This window comes from Metopolophium dirhodum, chromosome 7 (assembly GCF_019925205.1).
Source record: "Metopolophium dirhodum isolate CAU chromosome 7, ASM1992520v1, whole genome shotgun sequence".
Taxonomy (NCBI): Eukaryota; Metazoa; Arthropoda; class Insecta; order Hemiptera; family Aphididae; genus Metopolophium; species Metopolophium dirhodum.
The window spans coordinates 20590007-20606849 of NC_083566.1; the positions used below are offsets into that span (position 1 = coordinate 20590007).

At 29.6% G+C, this 16843-nt stretch overlaps 1 protein-coding gene across 2 annotated transcripts; it reads left to right on the forward strand.

The window, feature by feature from the left end:
• The first annotated feature begins 1759 nt into the window (after positions 1 to 1759).
• On the forward strand, positions 1760 to 15637 carry LOC132949408 (probable peroxisomal acyl-coenzyme A oxidase 1). 2 transcript variants are annotated; one of them, XM_061020283.1, is made up of 14 exons: positions 1760 to 1806; positions 1957 to 2177; positions 4177 to 4339; positions 5195 to 5363; positions 5992 to 6115; positions 6182 to 6301; positions 7233 to 7357; positions 8865 to 9028; positions 9136 to 9298; positions 11191 to 11381; positions 12239 to 12394; positions 13058 to 13163; positions 14670 to 14816; positions 14888 to 15637. In XM_061020283.1, exons 2-14 carry the CDS (start codon positions 2051 to 2053, stop codon positions 15146 to 15148), a joined length of 2016 nt encoding a protein of 671 aa, XP_060876266.1. In that variant the 5' UTR covers positions 1760 to 1806; positions 1957 to 2050; the 3' UTR covers positions 15149 to 15637. The 2 variants fall into 2 exon arrangements, with proteins under 2 accessions (XP_060876266.1, XP_060876265.1); XM_061020282.1 differs by having other exon boundaries at positions 1768 to 2177; positions 14888 to 15636.
• Positions 15638 to 16843: the final 1206 nt, after the last annotated feature.

A 16843-nucleotide genomic window follows, 5' to 3' on the forward strand; every position in this document is an offset into this window, starting at 1 on the left:
TTTGGGTGTTTTCAATTAATTTAATATTATATTTGAATGAGTTTATTTAATAATTTATATATATATGCCGACGTCATACCTATATATAATAATTTATTATGTATTTTGTAAATTTTTTAACACAGGATCATCCTTATTCTTTAAGTGGTACAAAAATCTCAAGTATTAAAAAATATGGTCTTAAAAATATCAGAATTTGTATATATGTGTAAGTACCCATGTTAGCAATTTCCAATTTTTATTGCGTTCCAAATTAATTAAATCAAAAAAATATTGATATTTAAAAAAATTCTAAAAAATAAACTACTTGACTTAGATAAATGTTTTTACCATCCAAATCGTTCTTATAGTCAGATTCACAAATTGGCTATTTTAAATTTATTCAAAAAAATTCAAATCAAATTTAAAATTTTTTATTTTTAGTATTAAAAAATAAAAATATTTTTTTTTTATTACACGTGTAGCAAGTGGTTATAAATTTTATTTAAACAAAAAAATTTAAAAACATTGATTAGAACAAAAGTTATTCCAAAAGTCAGTTCTTTCTGTTACACTGTATATATAGAAAAATTGAATTCAAACTTTCAAGCCCCCTTCAATATATGGTAGATACCTATTTCAACTAGGTAACTAAATTATTTTGGTCAGATTAATCTGAGTAGTTAACCTTGTACTAAATGTTAAGGTCTTGATTCAGTACCTAATATAAATCGTTAAAAAAATTATTATTATTGCGTTCAATTTCTTAAAAAATGTGATCTTGTATTTTTGTGATGGTAATAATATGTATGTGGGATGTAGGCATGTAGCCAATAGCCGTATTTTATTACTACCTACTTATGGTATAGTCCTTTGGATTAATGACGTATAAACTATAAAAAAAAAAAAAATAGTTTTAATTAAAATCTAAACCAGATTATAGAATACTAGTATTCTATGACCAGATTTCGGTAAGTACATTACATGATATGAAAAAAATTATAAATCAGCTATAAATAGGTACTTACATTAATGTACGGTCTACGAGTGCACTGCGGTAGTGATCATCGAAACGTCGATATAATAATAGGAACATAATATTATATTGTAATAGACAAAATTCTAATCGTTTTCAAAAGCGGCACTGCTATCACAAAATCAAACTTTTGGTATAAGCAGCAGCTAAATATTATGATGTATCATTTATATGTTCTAATTATTAGAATCTAATATGCTCGACCTATGAATTTTGATCTAATATTACATAATATACATACGCGTATTGGCTTGACTCATAAAGTCGTAAAGTCATAACCGATTCGCTGTGGTAGCTATTTCATTAATATTTCAAGTCAAATAAAATACCGACCTACATTATAATATTATGTACACGAAATAAAATATGCACGACTGAGAGAAGTCTAGAGCATTTCACCATTTATACGACAGCCAGTGGAATAATTATCGATCACCCGCGAGATCTAAAAGCGATTAGCCTTTTATAAAGGCTAACCTACTGATTTAATGTCTCCGTGCATTTTTAACTAATATACCTTTCTAGCCTCTACCTCTATTTATAATAACATGTACAATATGATTGTAATTATTTTTTATTATTACTACGCGCATTACATATTCACTATTTATAATATATAATATCCGTGTGACGATTGACCCCTCGTCAAAATAACATAATAATAATAATATATCCATCTCATTTCCTTTCGCCATTTATATACCAATTTATAATATATACAATAATTATCGAAAACGGATGTCACTCGCCACTCGCCAGTTATCGACACCGTTTTATCCGTTACTTGTTCGGTAGGTTACCTGTATAATATTATTATGATATTGAATGCGATCGATTATAAGAGCATTGCCCATGCAATATAAATATAATATTATACATAATACATGCATATACGCGTCTTACCCGATTTATCGACTGTTAATTCACAATTTACTGTTTAGTTGAAAATAAAACGCTACAACGGGCGTACGTAAATAATTTCTGATCAGAGTGCTTAAAAATTACAACGAATACCGTACGCATATAGACAATAAGATGGTCGAGCTGCAAACCGTCAACGAAGATTTGCGCAATGAACGGACGAAGTGCACCTTCAATCAGGAGGAGCTGACGAATTTCATTGACGGCGGCGCGGAGAGTACCGACATAAGACGAAATATCGGTAATATATATAATATCATATAGGTACCATACAGTATACATTCTCATAATATATTTTATGTTACAATATGTACCTATAGATATTATTTCACGTAAAAGAATTTTAAAACAATAATAATAATAATAATAATAATAATGAAAAATTAAAGCATTTTAGAAATAGTGGTTAAGTACTTAATTGAAATACCAATATGTAGGCACGATAAAAAGTTTGAATTTATTTATTTATTATCATTGATTATCACAATAGTATTTAGACCGTGTCATTTTAAATTGCATAATACTTTTTATAATTTAGGTACATATTTTGGTACTCTTCTTTGTGCAAGTAACCTGCATTATTAGAGTTTTACAAGAAAACAAAAGAAAACCTTGGCCTCCTGCAGACAGTGCATTTTGAATACCGGTTGACCGGCATGTAAATTGCTATAAATTGCGTCCCAATTTAAATTTTTTATGTAAATTGCAGCCCGGGTATATTTTGTATATGTAAACATTCAGTGAAATTTTCATGTATCAACAATAAATTATTCGTTTTTGAATAACTACAAAATAACAAAATCGCTACATGAGAAATCGAGTGAATATTCAATCTTGTAAAAATATGAACTTCAAACACTCATAAAAATTTGACTTTCCGGAAGATTTTTTTTTTTAAATAAAAGTAAACAAATTTATAATCTTAGATTTAAAAAGTAAAATTTGTATGAATGTCTTACTCAAAATAGTTTGCACATTTTCGTGATTTTTACGCCTTTTGTAAAAATTTGAACTTTAAATGATTATAAAAAAAATGTTGGCTATGTATTTTTAATATTTTTCAAATTTCATTGTAACAGTATATTAGCAACCTTGTATTAAACTTTCAAGCTTTTTTACCCAACAAATGACATTTTTTGACATTTTGCTCTAAAATTCTTGTTTTTTCTTATTTTGTTTATAATTTTATTCACCAAATAGATTCATTTTCCCATCGAACAAGATACTGAAGATGAAAATTGAAGCATTATTTTGACTACTCATCGTATACACAGACACAAAAAAATTAAAAAATTAAAATAAAACACACATCATTGTAAAGATAATACTTCATCGTTCTGCTCGGAATCAAAAAGGAGTTTTTAGTTTTTACAGCCAGTCAGGCCATGAATATGAAAATCAGACCAGGCGCAGGGGCGGTAGGTCACAGGGAAATCTCTCACCGGAGTAGTCCGCCCTGACATGAATGTGCACATTCCATGATTTATAAAATGTCAATGAAACTAAATATGTTTGGGGTGATACTGTGATGAATTGATTTAACTGTTTAATTTTATATGAAATGATTCACAATTATATTTTGTTGTGCCAATCGTTTAGAATAGGTACTAATACGGCCTATATCTGTCGTGAAAACTCTACGTCGTTGATTAAACACGTTTAAAATGTTTAAATAATTAGTAGCCAGTAGGTATAAATAATTGTATTATACTCTTATTATCTTATCATCTTGTGGTTACAATGTCATTAAATCGTACACAAAACAATCTTCAACCATATCAAAACATAAAAAAATGAAGTTCAACATTTTTTTTTAAAAAAGTACTTTACTTATTGTTGTTTTTGTAAGCATTACTTAACTACAAGTCCAGCTACTGCATTTTCCTGTATCAACTTTAACCAAAATGAAATCTACACCTTTTCACTTCAATAGAAGAATTATTTAGAAATTACCGACCTGTCCACGATTTATGTACATTTCAAATATACCCTGGGGCCTGGACGCAATTTACGTATATTTTAAAAGTATACACGGTCCGCAATTTATTTAGTATATGACTAAGACCTTTTTGGGTTACGCCCTAATTTGTTGACTCCGGACCGACTCTAGTCCATTGATTGCACCCATGTATCAAATACCAAACTAAGTCTCCAGCTCACTAAATATTAATCTTCAATTTTGGCAAGCATATATTTATTATAATATGTAATACCACCGTGTATGTGTGTGTGATTTTTAGCGAATTTTTTCTTCAGCGATCCACGATTCAAGGACGAAGTGCCTGTGGAGTACCTAAGCCACCAAGAACATTACGAACAGTCGATTCGGAAAGCTTGCATATTTTACGAGAAGATGAAAGAATGGGAGGAGATTTCAAATAGCAACATGTTGGAGATTTACACGTGCGTTTGAACTTTGAATTGTACCTAAACCTATTAAATCAGTGTTTCCCAACCTTTTTGCTATGGCCACCTATACATTTTCTCTTTGTTGGGTACGCGACCCTCGCTAAAAAATCAAGTATGCCATAAATAAATAATATTTTTTATTATAATCAATTTTATCATATATTTATTCCATAATCGTAATAAAATAATACAAAAGTTACTAAAAATATATTGTTATCCAATGTAAAATCGATGTCATACTTTCTACAATACTATAGTTGGACTTCACATTATTTTCAGTTTTAAAAAGTAAAAAAATCATAACAAACCTTTACCTATTGGGTGTATATTATTTACGTATACAGATTATTCATAACATTATTGTATAAAAAATTATTTTAGAACCTTATTGAAATCATTTTTTTTTTCAAAAATAATTTTACCAATAAGATGAAAAACTTATAATGCCTATAAAAATAGAAGATGCATTATTCATAGCCCAAAGAAAATAATATTATTATTTTGTATTGGTAAAGATAATGATTATCTAATACATTATTTTGTTAGGATAGATTGGCCTTGAAATTAAAATTATAAAATATAAGACATATTTATTTCTTGAATTTTACAAAATATTCCAATATATGCAAATACCAAATATTCCTCTACCCTTGATATATTGTAAAAAAAAAACAAAAAACTTGTTAGTGTAAATTCTGTGTTAAAAAATCGTTCAATCGTTCACTTATTTTTCCTCTTATAAAACTTCATAATAGCCAATTGGCTCAGTAACTTAAAAATCCAGACCCTAGCTGATAAATCAGAGAAAAAGATGATATATATGTTGAGTACATTTTTTTTTTTAATTAGTGTGATATGGACTAGTGGAATAGATACAGCTATTTTAAAACAAAGTATACCTTTTGCCGTTCATACTATTATGTTTTTGCCATCTCTAGTTGGTCAAGGCACTCAGGAACAGAAAGAAGAATGGGTTGGACGTGCCTTTAAGTATTCAATTTTGGGTACTTATGCTCAGGTAATATTAACATGCTATAATTATTTAAATAATTAATAAAAATATGATATCAGTTTTTACTTTCCATTTAACTCTTACCATTATTCAAAATCAGTATAGCCAATATAAGTAGGTACCTAATACAAATGTTATCAAATTGATTATCATTGTTTTACTTTTTAGTAAATTCCTATTTCGATCATCTAGCTGATTTAGCTGTTTAATAATACTAGTCTACATTCTTACCTTAGACGTTTCTTTAATATAATATCAAGTTTCAGATTTCAGACTTGCTTATATTATATAGTTAGAAAGAAAATGTATTTATTTTTCTGATATAGATTATTTTTCCACATGTGAAATAATTCACTTCATAAACTTTTCACTAGAACAAAATATGAGAGACTTTTAAAGTTTTATACTTTGATATTTTTTTTTTTATTATTAGCTTCTAAGATATACAACTATTATAGAATTAATTTGATCTTTATGTAGGTATATCGCATGTAATTTTTTACTTTGTAATATTATGTCTTTAAATATAATAAATTATAATATAAGTGCATTATGTTTATTGTGTTAAACAAAAAAAATAATGTTTATGTTATAAAGACTATATACTAACTGAATGTGAATATTTTAAATTTAGACTGAACTTGGACATGGAACTTTTATTCGGGGGTTAGAAACAACGTGCACGTATGATCCGGATAACGAAGAGTTTATTTTAAATAGTCCGACATTGACATCGTACAAATGGTGGCCCGGCGGACGTATGTCTTAAAAAAAAATATTTATTTTTATACGTATCATATCCTATATTTTAAAATTAATTTAAGTTGGACACAGTTGTAACTACGCAATTGTTCTCGCTCAACTTTACACTCAAGGCATACATCGTGGGATACACCCGTTCATTGTTCAATTAAGGGATTCAGAAACATGGATGCCGATGCCTGGTATGATAATATTGATATTTTATCGAAGCCCAATCGGGTAATATTATTGTAGTAATCAAATGTATTAACAAATTAAAATATTATATTATACTAGGTATATGCATAGACATATAAATAAATAATGTATATGTCTATGGGTGTATGTATGAGAACGGATTTCGTTGTTTGGGGTGTTGTTAGATTTACATTGGCTAGGAGAAGTGCAGTGAAGATTTTCAGAACTTTATCTCCAATCGTTAGTTCACTACAAAGCTGTAAAACTGAAAAACATCAAAAAACGCCCAATAAAATTTGTTTTAATTTTTTTTTATGTTCTGTAGTGAATTAACTATTAAAGATGAAGTTCTGAAAATCTTTACTGCACTTCTCCTAACTAATGTGAATCTAACAAGACCTCAAACACCGCTCTCTGGTTTCGGAAATCTATCACTAAATGAAAATGAAAATTATTTTTGTGGGACTGTTCACACCGAAATTTTTCTGGATTCAAATTTTTATACCGCTTGGGTGTGATATCAGTTAATACATATCTAAAAATTAAAAATCAAGAACGTTTACATGCCGATCTCTGACTTGGCAATCGTTTTTAATCGTTTTGATTGGCAACGGGCTTGTTTGGTATGAAATGTTGTTGTCTATTATCATATTATCTTTCTAACGATTAGTAAACATCACGATTGTAGATATATATTGTGTATCTTAAACCGTGGTAAACATGCCCAAGTGTACATGGCTACCAGCGCCATTGATAAGAAGAAATCGGCTATATATAAAAAAAAGTCATTATATTATATTATTATAGTCATATTTTATTAGTTATAGTTATTATATAATATATCTGTGGTCCAAACAAATATAATTCATCATGATTATCAATATGTTAATAAATAATAACTTTTTATTTTTAATATATTCTCAAAATCATTATCAGGAATCAAAGTTGGCGAAATCGGCAGTAAAATGGGAATGAACTCTGCGAACAATGGATATTTGGCGTTTAATAACGTTAGATTACCTCGAATGCACATGTTAATGAAAAATTCTAAAGTTCATAAGGTTACTTTAAAATAAATACTTAATATGTCTATTAAAATTTCCGATGGACTATTTAAAATCCTCAATTCCTTCTATTGCAATGATATCATTCCTAGTTCGTGAAAACTGTGCAATCTTTACGTCATTTCTATATTTAACACATCCCCTACCCTTTATACAGGCCGGTAGCACAATCATCTGTTTTTTTGTAAAACACTGGTGGAATCTATCGTCAAAAATAGTCTTTACTGGTTTAATAACAAACGACAATTATGGATATGACTTCTATCTGATTATATTAATTATACTCTCCTTACTATCTAACTTCTGTACGCAGATGACATTGTAATCTTGACCTCTCACAAATCCCTAGATGAATTTATTTAGCGCATAAAATGATACCCTAAAAATTTTTACTCGAAATTATATGAGTTCTCTACTTCGCATTGTTCTGGACAATAAGCTCGTTCTGTTAATTTCTCCTTCATTATGTTACGTATATAGGCTAACTATACTTAAATTATCTTTCAGCCATTATTTCACGCCGGCTACCTTTTGTCTGACCTCGACTGGTTAAAATTGGGGCTTTCGTCCTTCAGCTTAAAAATGTTAATCTTTGAAATTCCTTCCTTCTTTCTCTTAATTGTTCCTCAACCCTTTTCTTTCTTCACCACGAGAATACTATTTGAGATTTTGAACATACTCTATTTTTTTGCCTATTATCTTGTTGAACAACCATTTCTCTCTCTCTCACAAGTCTTCTATGTACCTAGTTAGACCTCTTTTAATATTCAACTTCTCCTAAATTCTAGATCTCTTCCCTTTATCACCAATATTGTTTTCTTCTCTAAATCATCTGACTTCCTTATTTAACGATTGTTATATATAAAGCACGGATTTGTATGCATTTGCATATTTATTCTGGTTGATCGTATGATATGCTAAGTGAACACTTAATATGTTGTTTCATGACACAACAATTTAAACTATGAAACTTTTATAGTGCATATTTTGTATATTTTGACAATATTACTTTTTTTATTTTAATGCTTAAGGGCTTATTTTGAGATTTAATTGCATATTTCATCATTTAGTGCAAATGTTGGTGCTTAAATAAACACCATTATTAATAATATTTTTATAGTTTCGATTTTTTTATAGTTTTTATATATTGGAAATTCATTTTTTTCTTATAGTTTAAAACACAGATATTTTAAAGAAAAGTATTTATATTAGCGTTTCATGATTTAAATTTATTATTTTAATTAAATATTCAGAAAATAAATGTCTTTTTTCCTAATTATTAAGTGCATAGTATTTAGTTTTTTTCATGACTATTTGAACATTTTAATGCATTATATATTTATGCATAAGGATTTTTAGCGCATATTTGGTTGGTTTTTAATGCATACAAATCCACGCTCTAATTATAAAATTTGAAACCATGTTTTCGTTGTTATTTGATGTTTTATAATGATTAATAAAGGAAAAAAACTATCAAACACAATATTCTCTATTGTTTATCTAGGATGGAACTTATGAAAAATCACCTCATGAAAAATTAACATACGGCACAATGATACTTGTACGGGTATTAATTGTTAAAAGTCTAGTAACTAGCTATTTAATGAAATCAGCAACAATTGCAATAAGATACAGCGCGATTCGTCGGCAATCGGAACTGAAACCCGGGTAATTTAATTAATTGTACATTTATTTAATATTTGAAAAGATCAATTTTATATTTCATTAATAAACATGTGGATTCGTGTGCTGTGTGTGTTTATACAACAAAACAGTGAACGAGAACCTCAAGTTTTAGATTACCAAACACAACAGTACAAGTTGTTCCCAGTTATCGCCTCATGTTTAGTGTACAAATTTGCAGCTAAATGGTTATGGGATAAATACTCTGCAGTAACATCGCAATTAGAACGAGGTGATTTAGTTCAATTGCCGGAGGTAAACTGTTCATTTTCTTTATAACAATTTGTATTTTAAATTTTAATTGATATTTACTACCTATTATATTATTTATAAGTTTATAACACATTTTATGAGAAATACAAATATTTTAACATTTGAAATGATAAAATTTCAATCAAATAGCTTATGTAAATATACGAGGGACGTCTAAAAAGTAAGGTTACAATAATGGGTACGAATTAAAAACCGAAAAGTGCATAATATAATTTAATGAAATTTACAAGATAAATGATGCCATTATTTCTCCATATAATCGCATTCTTGGTCCCCAAGCCACTTTTCCACAGGCTCCTTGACCTTCTCATTGTTAAAAAACTGTTGCCCACCCCAAAATGTCTATCAATTTAGTGAAAATATGGTAATTTGTGGTTGCTAAGTCTGCAGGGAGTAGAGTAGGTGAGTCACAATATTCCATCCAAATGACACAAGCCGGGTGGTATGGTGGTATGGTGGTATGGTGGTATGTGGTATGGGACAGCAAACACGTCAATAAAAGCCGACGGATTATCCACAATTTGACCACTTATTTTTCTTTTTATGGAAAGTAACGTCAGATCATTTAATCTAGGACTTTTCATAGTTGATCTGAGGTATGTTTTCACTCTTCTTATTGTTGAAAAGACACTTTCCACTGAAGTACTAAATACAGTTGATACAGTAGTTATAATACAAAGTTCAATTACTTTTTTTTAATTCTTTAAATCCAACTTGATAACTTTGTACTTGTTTCAACAATTCAGAAAAAACCAGTTTGAGACTGAAAACCCGTTAGATGAGGAGGAAAATGACGACAACAATACTTAACTAAAATGGCATTTAGCGTAGGTAACTGAATACTCCAACCAAGGATACTTACTATACCAACTGCTTTGAAAACATTGATGCTTTCCTGAAATAACTGTACGAGGAAAACTAATAACAGGCTGCAAAGCACTTTCGGCACAAGTTGAATTTAAAACTTGAATGTTAAATTAAAAAAGTTCATCTGATTTTGTTTGTTTTTATTCTGATTTTACTGGTTCAACTACTGTAATAGATATACAATACTTAAAAAAAATCAATTTTTGGCGGATCCAAAATACTTAAAACAGTTTCAATGACATAATTTGATTTTAATTTATTACCTAAATTGCAGTCGTGATTTAGGCGATGCTCCTATAGCCAATAACGTAAGTCGTAACTAACATACGTAGTTGCGAACATAGTGTAAACAAATAGGCTACCTACTGGCTATGACCCTGCCGGCGGCAATAAGATCCCTTACCAGTCCCAAAAAACAGATGCCTGATCTTCCTCTCTGAAAACTGGACACATAACTTTTCAGCTAATCAAGAAGCCACTGTAGAAACTGTGGTTTTGACTCAGGAGTATAGTGATACACTCATGTTTCGTCCCCAGTCACAATTGAGTCGAGAAACGTTTCACCCTCTCTCTCATAACGTTCAAGAAATTCAAGTGCAGCCAAAAATGCAGAAGGTAGAGCGAAAATGGTTGATGCCTTTTGGTGTTGCGGTGACATTTTGTAATGGACTGAGGGGATTGATGGCTTATTTTGACTGTTAGGAACTCTTTTATACATCAGGGGTGGCAACTTTGGAAAAAATCCCTACACCCTAAACAACTCTTATGACCACACTTTCTGGACGTAATAATAAACATTTTTATGTAAAAAAATAGTAGGTAGGTAATAATAGATTTACAAATATGTTCGTAGGTTTTCGAAACACATTTTTAGTTAGGAAAAAGAGGCTGCATGCCGTCAATAAGAATGTTTTACATGAAAACAATATGCAAGTCTTCGACGGAACCATACAATTATTGTATATTATGTCTTATATTATATTATATACTAAATATACCTATTGCAGTTACATGCTATGGCCTGTTGTCTGAAAGCTGTTGGCACGGCCGATGCGTCTGTCAGCGTGACGTCTTGTCGTTTGGCGTGTGGCGGTCACGGATACATGAACTGCAGCAATCTGCCGAACATCTATTCACTCTCTACTGCTACGGAAATCTACGAAGGCGAAAACACAGTACTGCTTTTGCAAACGGCGAGGTGAGGTTTGTTGCAGTTGACTGTTTGCGGATTAAAAAAAGAATATAATATCATTAATTAGGTGTCTAGCTGATATATTGGCCCAACATCAATTTCCGGACAACACATTTTTTTCCCTCGTTAGATTTTGATTGAACAGAATTATTGAAACACGATCATGATCTGTAATCGTATATTTAATATTATCGTCGATCATAAGCTAGAATGCTATTTTGCGACCCTAAATGGCTAAATAAGATAGGTGAATAGGCGATATAGGTGTAGATAATCGATTATTGCGTGACTTTTAGTGTGATAAATTAATTTAGTATTCGTTTCTCTTTGGTATAGCAATACCTAATACAATCGGCTCGATTACTGTGTACCAGCATAGCACAGGCGATTTGGAACTATCGTTGGAAAATGTCATGTTAGTTATATTCATTGGAGATATTAAAAAAGAACAAATTCAAGTCAAATGAAGAGTTTAAGATATAGTTCATGGAAATAGACACATTCCCTATCTTGAGGAGAATAATTGAACGAGAAAAATGTATTGCAGTGCAATCATAAATGACAGAAAATCGTTAAGGGAATATTTATCGCTCTTAATATTAATTTGTAAATTATATATTTTATTTTTTTATTACACTTATTGACACACTCATATCGAATGTCTAAATGTATACGTATTTATTAAATAATATTAATTAATATTAAATATAAACACCTATAGTGACTAAGTATATAAAGAGTATAAATATCAATCTTGTCGGTTAAATGTTATCTCGTGAAAATCATGTTGGGCAATTTGAACGACCCCACTCATTAGTTATTAGCAGTATCTCGTAAGTCGTAATGTATTTTGGATTTAATAGATTTTTGATGAAATCTTACGAAACCGTGCAACTGGGAAACTATGTGTCTACGTCGGATTCCCTGTCATACTTGAATAACTACAACAGCTTAAAAAAATCACCTTGGACGACGACGTTAGATTGTATGACCAGCGCGTTTTTCCAAGTCGCCGGAAGGTATGTACATGGCGATATATACTCGTAGCTATAAATTTAAATTATAATATATTAATTACCTATATCTATATTTTTGCACTTCGTTGACCGTTAAAATTGCAACTCTATGTCTCTATTGACTCTATTTGATTCAAACTTAGTCCAATTCGTTATTTAATATTCGGTGTAAATGGTGCTCAAAATTTAAAATTGTTCTACTATTCCTATTATAATCTGTAAAAACTAGTGAAAAATGTTGTTACAAAAACCACTGGTCTAAATAATAGAAAAGATGGGAAAATATTTTTTATACTAAAAAATTTAAAAATCATTAGGTAGGTAAGTTATTGACAACAATTTAGATCCACTCCACATTTTAATAAAAATATTTTGGGCATTAGTTTGTCCCGTCCCCCCGGTAAAAAAAAATAGTTTTTGGTAAACAAAGAAAAAATAAAACTAGTAGAGGAAATCCGTCCCCCTAATTAATATGTTGAAAATATTTGGGGACTAAGCTTCAGCCTCAAGCGAACACCCAAGCAATATACCATATTATATCAACAATAGTTAATACCATAATAATTACGTATATATAAGACTTGTATAATATAGTCGATGGTAAAATATATATATAATTTAATACGAGTATAAAAGGTATAACTCTCAAGATTTTTTTATTTTTAGTAAAATCGACGACTGTTACTTCACCATGAAACGACTGATGGATTCTGGAACGGCTCAAGAAGATGCTTGGAATCAAACATCCATTAAACTTATTCAAGCATCTGAAGTATATATTATATTTTATAAATAATTAAAATATTATAATATATATTTTAAAACAAACTTAACATATTTAATAATTTATATTCTGATAGCGGTGCGATGAATCTATTGAATTTACAACGATGTTCTTTTTTGTGTCTGTTATCACAGTAAAAATGTTTAGATTTTCTTCAACGGTATCTTTTCTGGTGGGAAACTGAATATAGTTGGTACTTTGGGGGGGTCAAAAGTAAAAAATTCATTATAGTTTTAAAAAGCGCAGGGAAAAACAAAATAAAAATTAAGGAAAAACGGGAATTTTTACGCAAAATCGGTTTTTGACAAAATTGATTTTGGTTTTTGGTGTAACTCTTATATTATGGGCTGACAGACCGTCTTCACTCAGAATCGTCTTTCGTATACAATGATTTTATATCATTGAATTCAAATTTAACGCCATAACGAAAAATGATTCTGATCTAAGCCGGCCAGCGACTGTATTAGTATAATATTGCTAAAGTACATATATATTTTCATGATATTGCAGCTAATAAAGTAATTTATTTTACTATTACTATCGTCAAAATTTGAACTTCAAATGCTGGTAATAAAAATTATGTCTATGTATCTTAAATATTTTTTGATAACTTTAGTAAGAACTTATGGGGAACCTTGCGTATACAATTTTCAAGCTTTTCAACCGACCGAAATTGTTACTGATACATAAAGAAAAAATAGAAAATGTTAAATGTATATATAACATAGTTAACATATTTTTAAAATTATATCAAGTAGGTAAAGAAAATTATTCTTGGATCTTAAAGTATCTATGGATTTTTGTTTTTGTCTTTTGAATTACAACAAAATAGGAACATTTAAATTTTCAAAAGCTGATTTTACGTGAAAATTCCATTTTACTCTCACTTTTTTTGGTTTTTTCCAATTATTAAGAAAAGTACTGAGCATTTTTAATTTCGACTTACTAAAATTCTGAACTATAGATTCACTTCTATACAAAAAAAATATTTATGTTGAAAATCAAAGCATTTCTTCTACTAGATGTAAATCATGTACAAATTCACAAAATAAGATATTATAAAACGGCTGAAAAGTGCTCGCTGATCAATATTAAAGTTTAGTCTATATATTGTGTGCATAGTTCAGTTGATATCGAATTTGAGTTTATCATTTAACTGTATAAACTCCATGTCACACATGGTTAAAAAACTGCTAAAGAGGGTAGTTTTACTTTTGGTTTTTCGAATTTAGTTAAAAAACCATAGCAGGGGCTACGTTATGGGTACCTATTAGAAGGTTATAATTAACAGTTTCAATAATCGTATTGCAGCTAAGTCTCAAACTTCATATATTTTTTGTTTTTGTATAATATAGGTACCTATCATACGTTATTTTAATGTCCATGTCTAAGTACTAAGTGTATTTTTATCCGATGTTTTTGGTGATGTGTTAATATTCAACAAATGCAAAAGTCGAAACTATCATTTCAGAAAACTATTTTATATTTTTACAGGCGCATTGCAGAGCGTTTGTGATTAGCGTATACGTAAAAACACTTGAAACGAATCAGTTTTCGCCAGAGCTGATGGCCGTTCTTACTCAACTCGGCGAGCTAATTTGTGCGCAGTGGATATTAAATAGACTCGGCGATTTTCTACAGGTAATTATAACTTTTCGTCCGCTTGTTCTGCGCTTTCGTTTTATTACCGCGATTATATTTAACAATTTCAGCATTCCAACCTAAAACCAAACGATGTACATTCAATACAAAGTTTATTAGAAGACTGTTTAGAACGTATTAGGCCCAACGCAGTCGGTCTAGTTGACAGTTTTGATATACGGGACGAAATATTGGACTCCGCGTTAGGATCCTACGACGGAAATGTATACGAACGGCTTTTGTCGGAAGCCAATAAAAGCCCTCTGAACAAAGAACCAGTGAACCGCTCGTTTGAGCTGTACTTGAAACCGTTTTTAAAATCCAACATGTAAATAAAATCCATTATTCCAGCTGCGTTTGTAAAAATATCGTTGGAGAGAATATCATTTATGAGGATAATATTATGTTAATAATTCATTTTGCACAATTAGGTATTTAATAAACCAAAAAATAAAATACCTTGTTAAATACAATTGTATTTATTTAAGTTTTAGAACTAATATAATTAATATGATTTATCAAAATCAAAATATAATACAATACCTACTGATTACTACTTCGTAGTATAGAAACATATTACGGTAGGTAGAGTATATAACATGATGAGTAACAAAATATCAAATATAGGTACCTAGTTAAAAACCAGTGCTGTATATCTGATTTCTAAAATGTATTAGACGTTAAGGCAATATAAATATGATAAATAAAAATTTAAAATTATATTATTGGAACCTATTAGTTACAATTAATATGATATGGACAATTCAATCAAATTTATAAAAAAAAATCATTATTTTAAGCAATGGGCTTTCAAAATTGTAAACAATATTAATCTACACAATTGTGTATACCTATTACATGGAAATTGTTTCTTTTTCTTACTTCTTCAGTAGATACTATAATACGATCCAGCAGTTCATAAGGAGTAGATAATTTATGAAAAAAAAAACATCAACAAAATTCAAATTATATAATAAGTATATAATACATCAACTCTTAAGAAATCAGAATAACAATAAATTTAAAACTATATAGTACCTACATAATATATACGAATAGAAAATTTTCTACAAATTTCTTTTGAATCAAGCCATCTTGAGTAAAAGAGATTTGTTATGGCATCCTTTATGAAATAGAAAATAACATATTAACATATTATACATAACATCGGTAATGCTTTTAAAAACAGCCGTCGCAGTGATTCAGCTGCATATGTCTTGTATGATCGTACATGATAAGAACGATGAGTAGATCATTTTAAGTATGTATATTTTATGATATTGTTGTGATTAAAGAAATTAATTTTAGTATCAGGCATTAGTATCTACTACAGTAGGTTAAATTTATTTTTGCAAAAAAAATTACATTTAAAAATGTCATTGTGCGTATAAAATATAATAAAGGTACTTTAAAAGTTTTATATATCCATGAATAATATTTTTAAATTACAATAAAATAACTAAATTCGTTGTTCTTGGTTTTAGTATGTAATTTCATCCAAATTTGAATTCGTATTTGCATAAAAATTCCCATTTTTCCTTAATTTGTATGTTGTTTTTCTCGGCGCCTTTGAAAACCATTGGGAATTTTAAATTTTGACATCCCGAATGAACCAACTAGAATTACTCTATGATAGATTCAGCGAACAAGATTTTGTTGAAGAAAATCGAAGGAGTTTTACTTTTTACTGTCCCAAACGGTGATGACAGACACAAAATATAAAAATAATAAAAAATGTGGTGAAGTGGATGTCGCTCTGCTGTACAGTAGGTTACAAGTGGGTCACTGTAATAGATGGTGTTAAATTTGAATTCAATGATATAATATCATTGTATAAGAAAAACGATTCTGAGCGAGGACGGTCGCAGTCAGCCTATGATATTACTAAGCAGTGCTTGAATTGGAGGATAGCTCAATCCGACAATTTAAAAACTGCGTTCCAAGCAGTGGCGTCATTTGGGGGGGGGGGGGCAGGTTTGAAATTTCCCCCCCTTGTTATTAATGGGCCACTGTAAGGCCGGGTATGG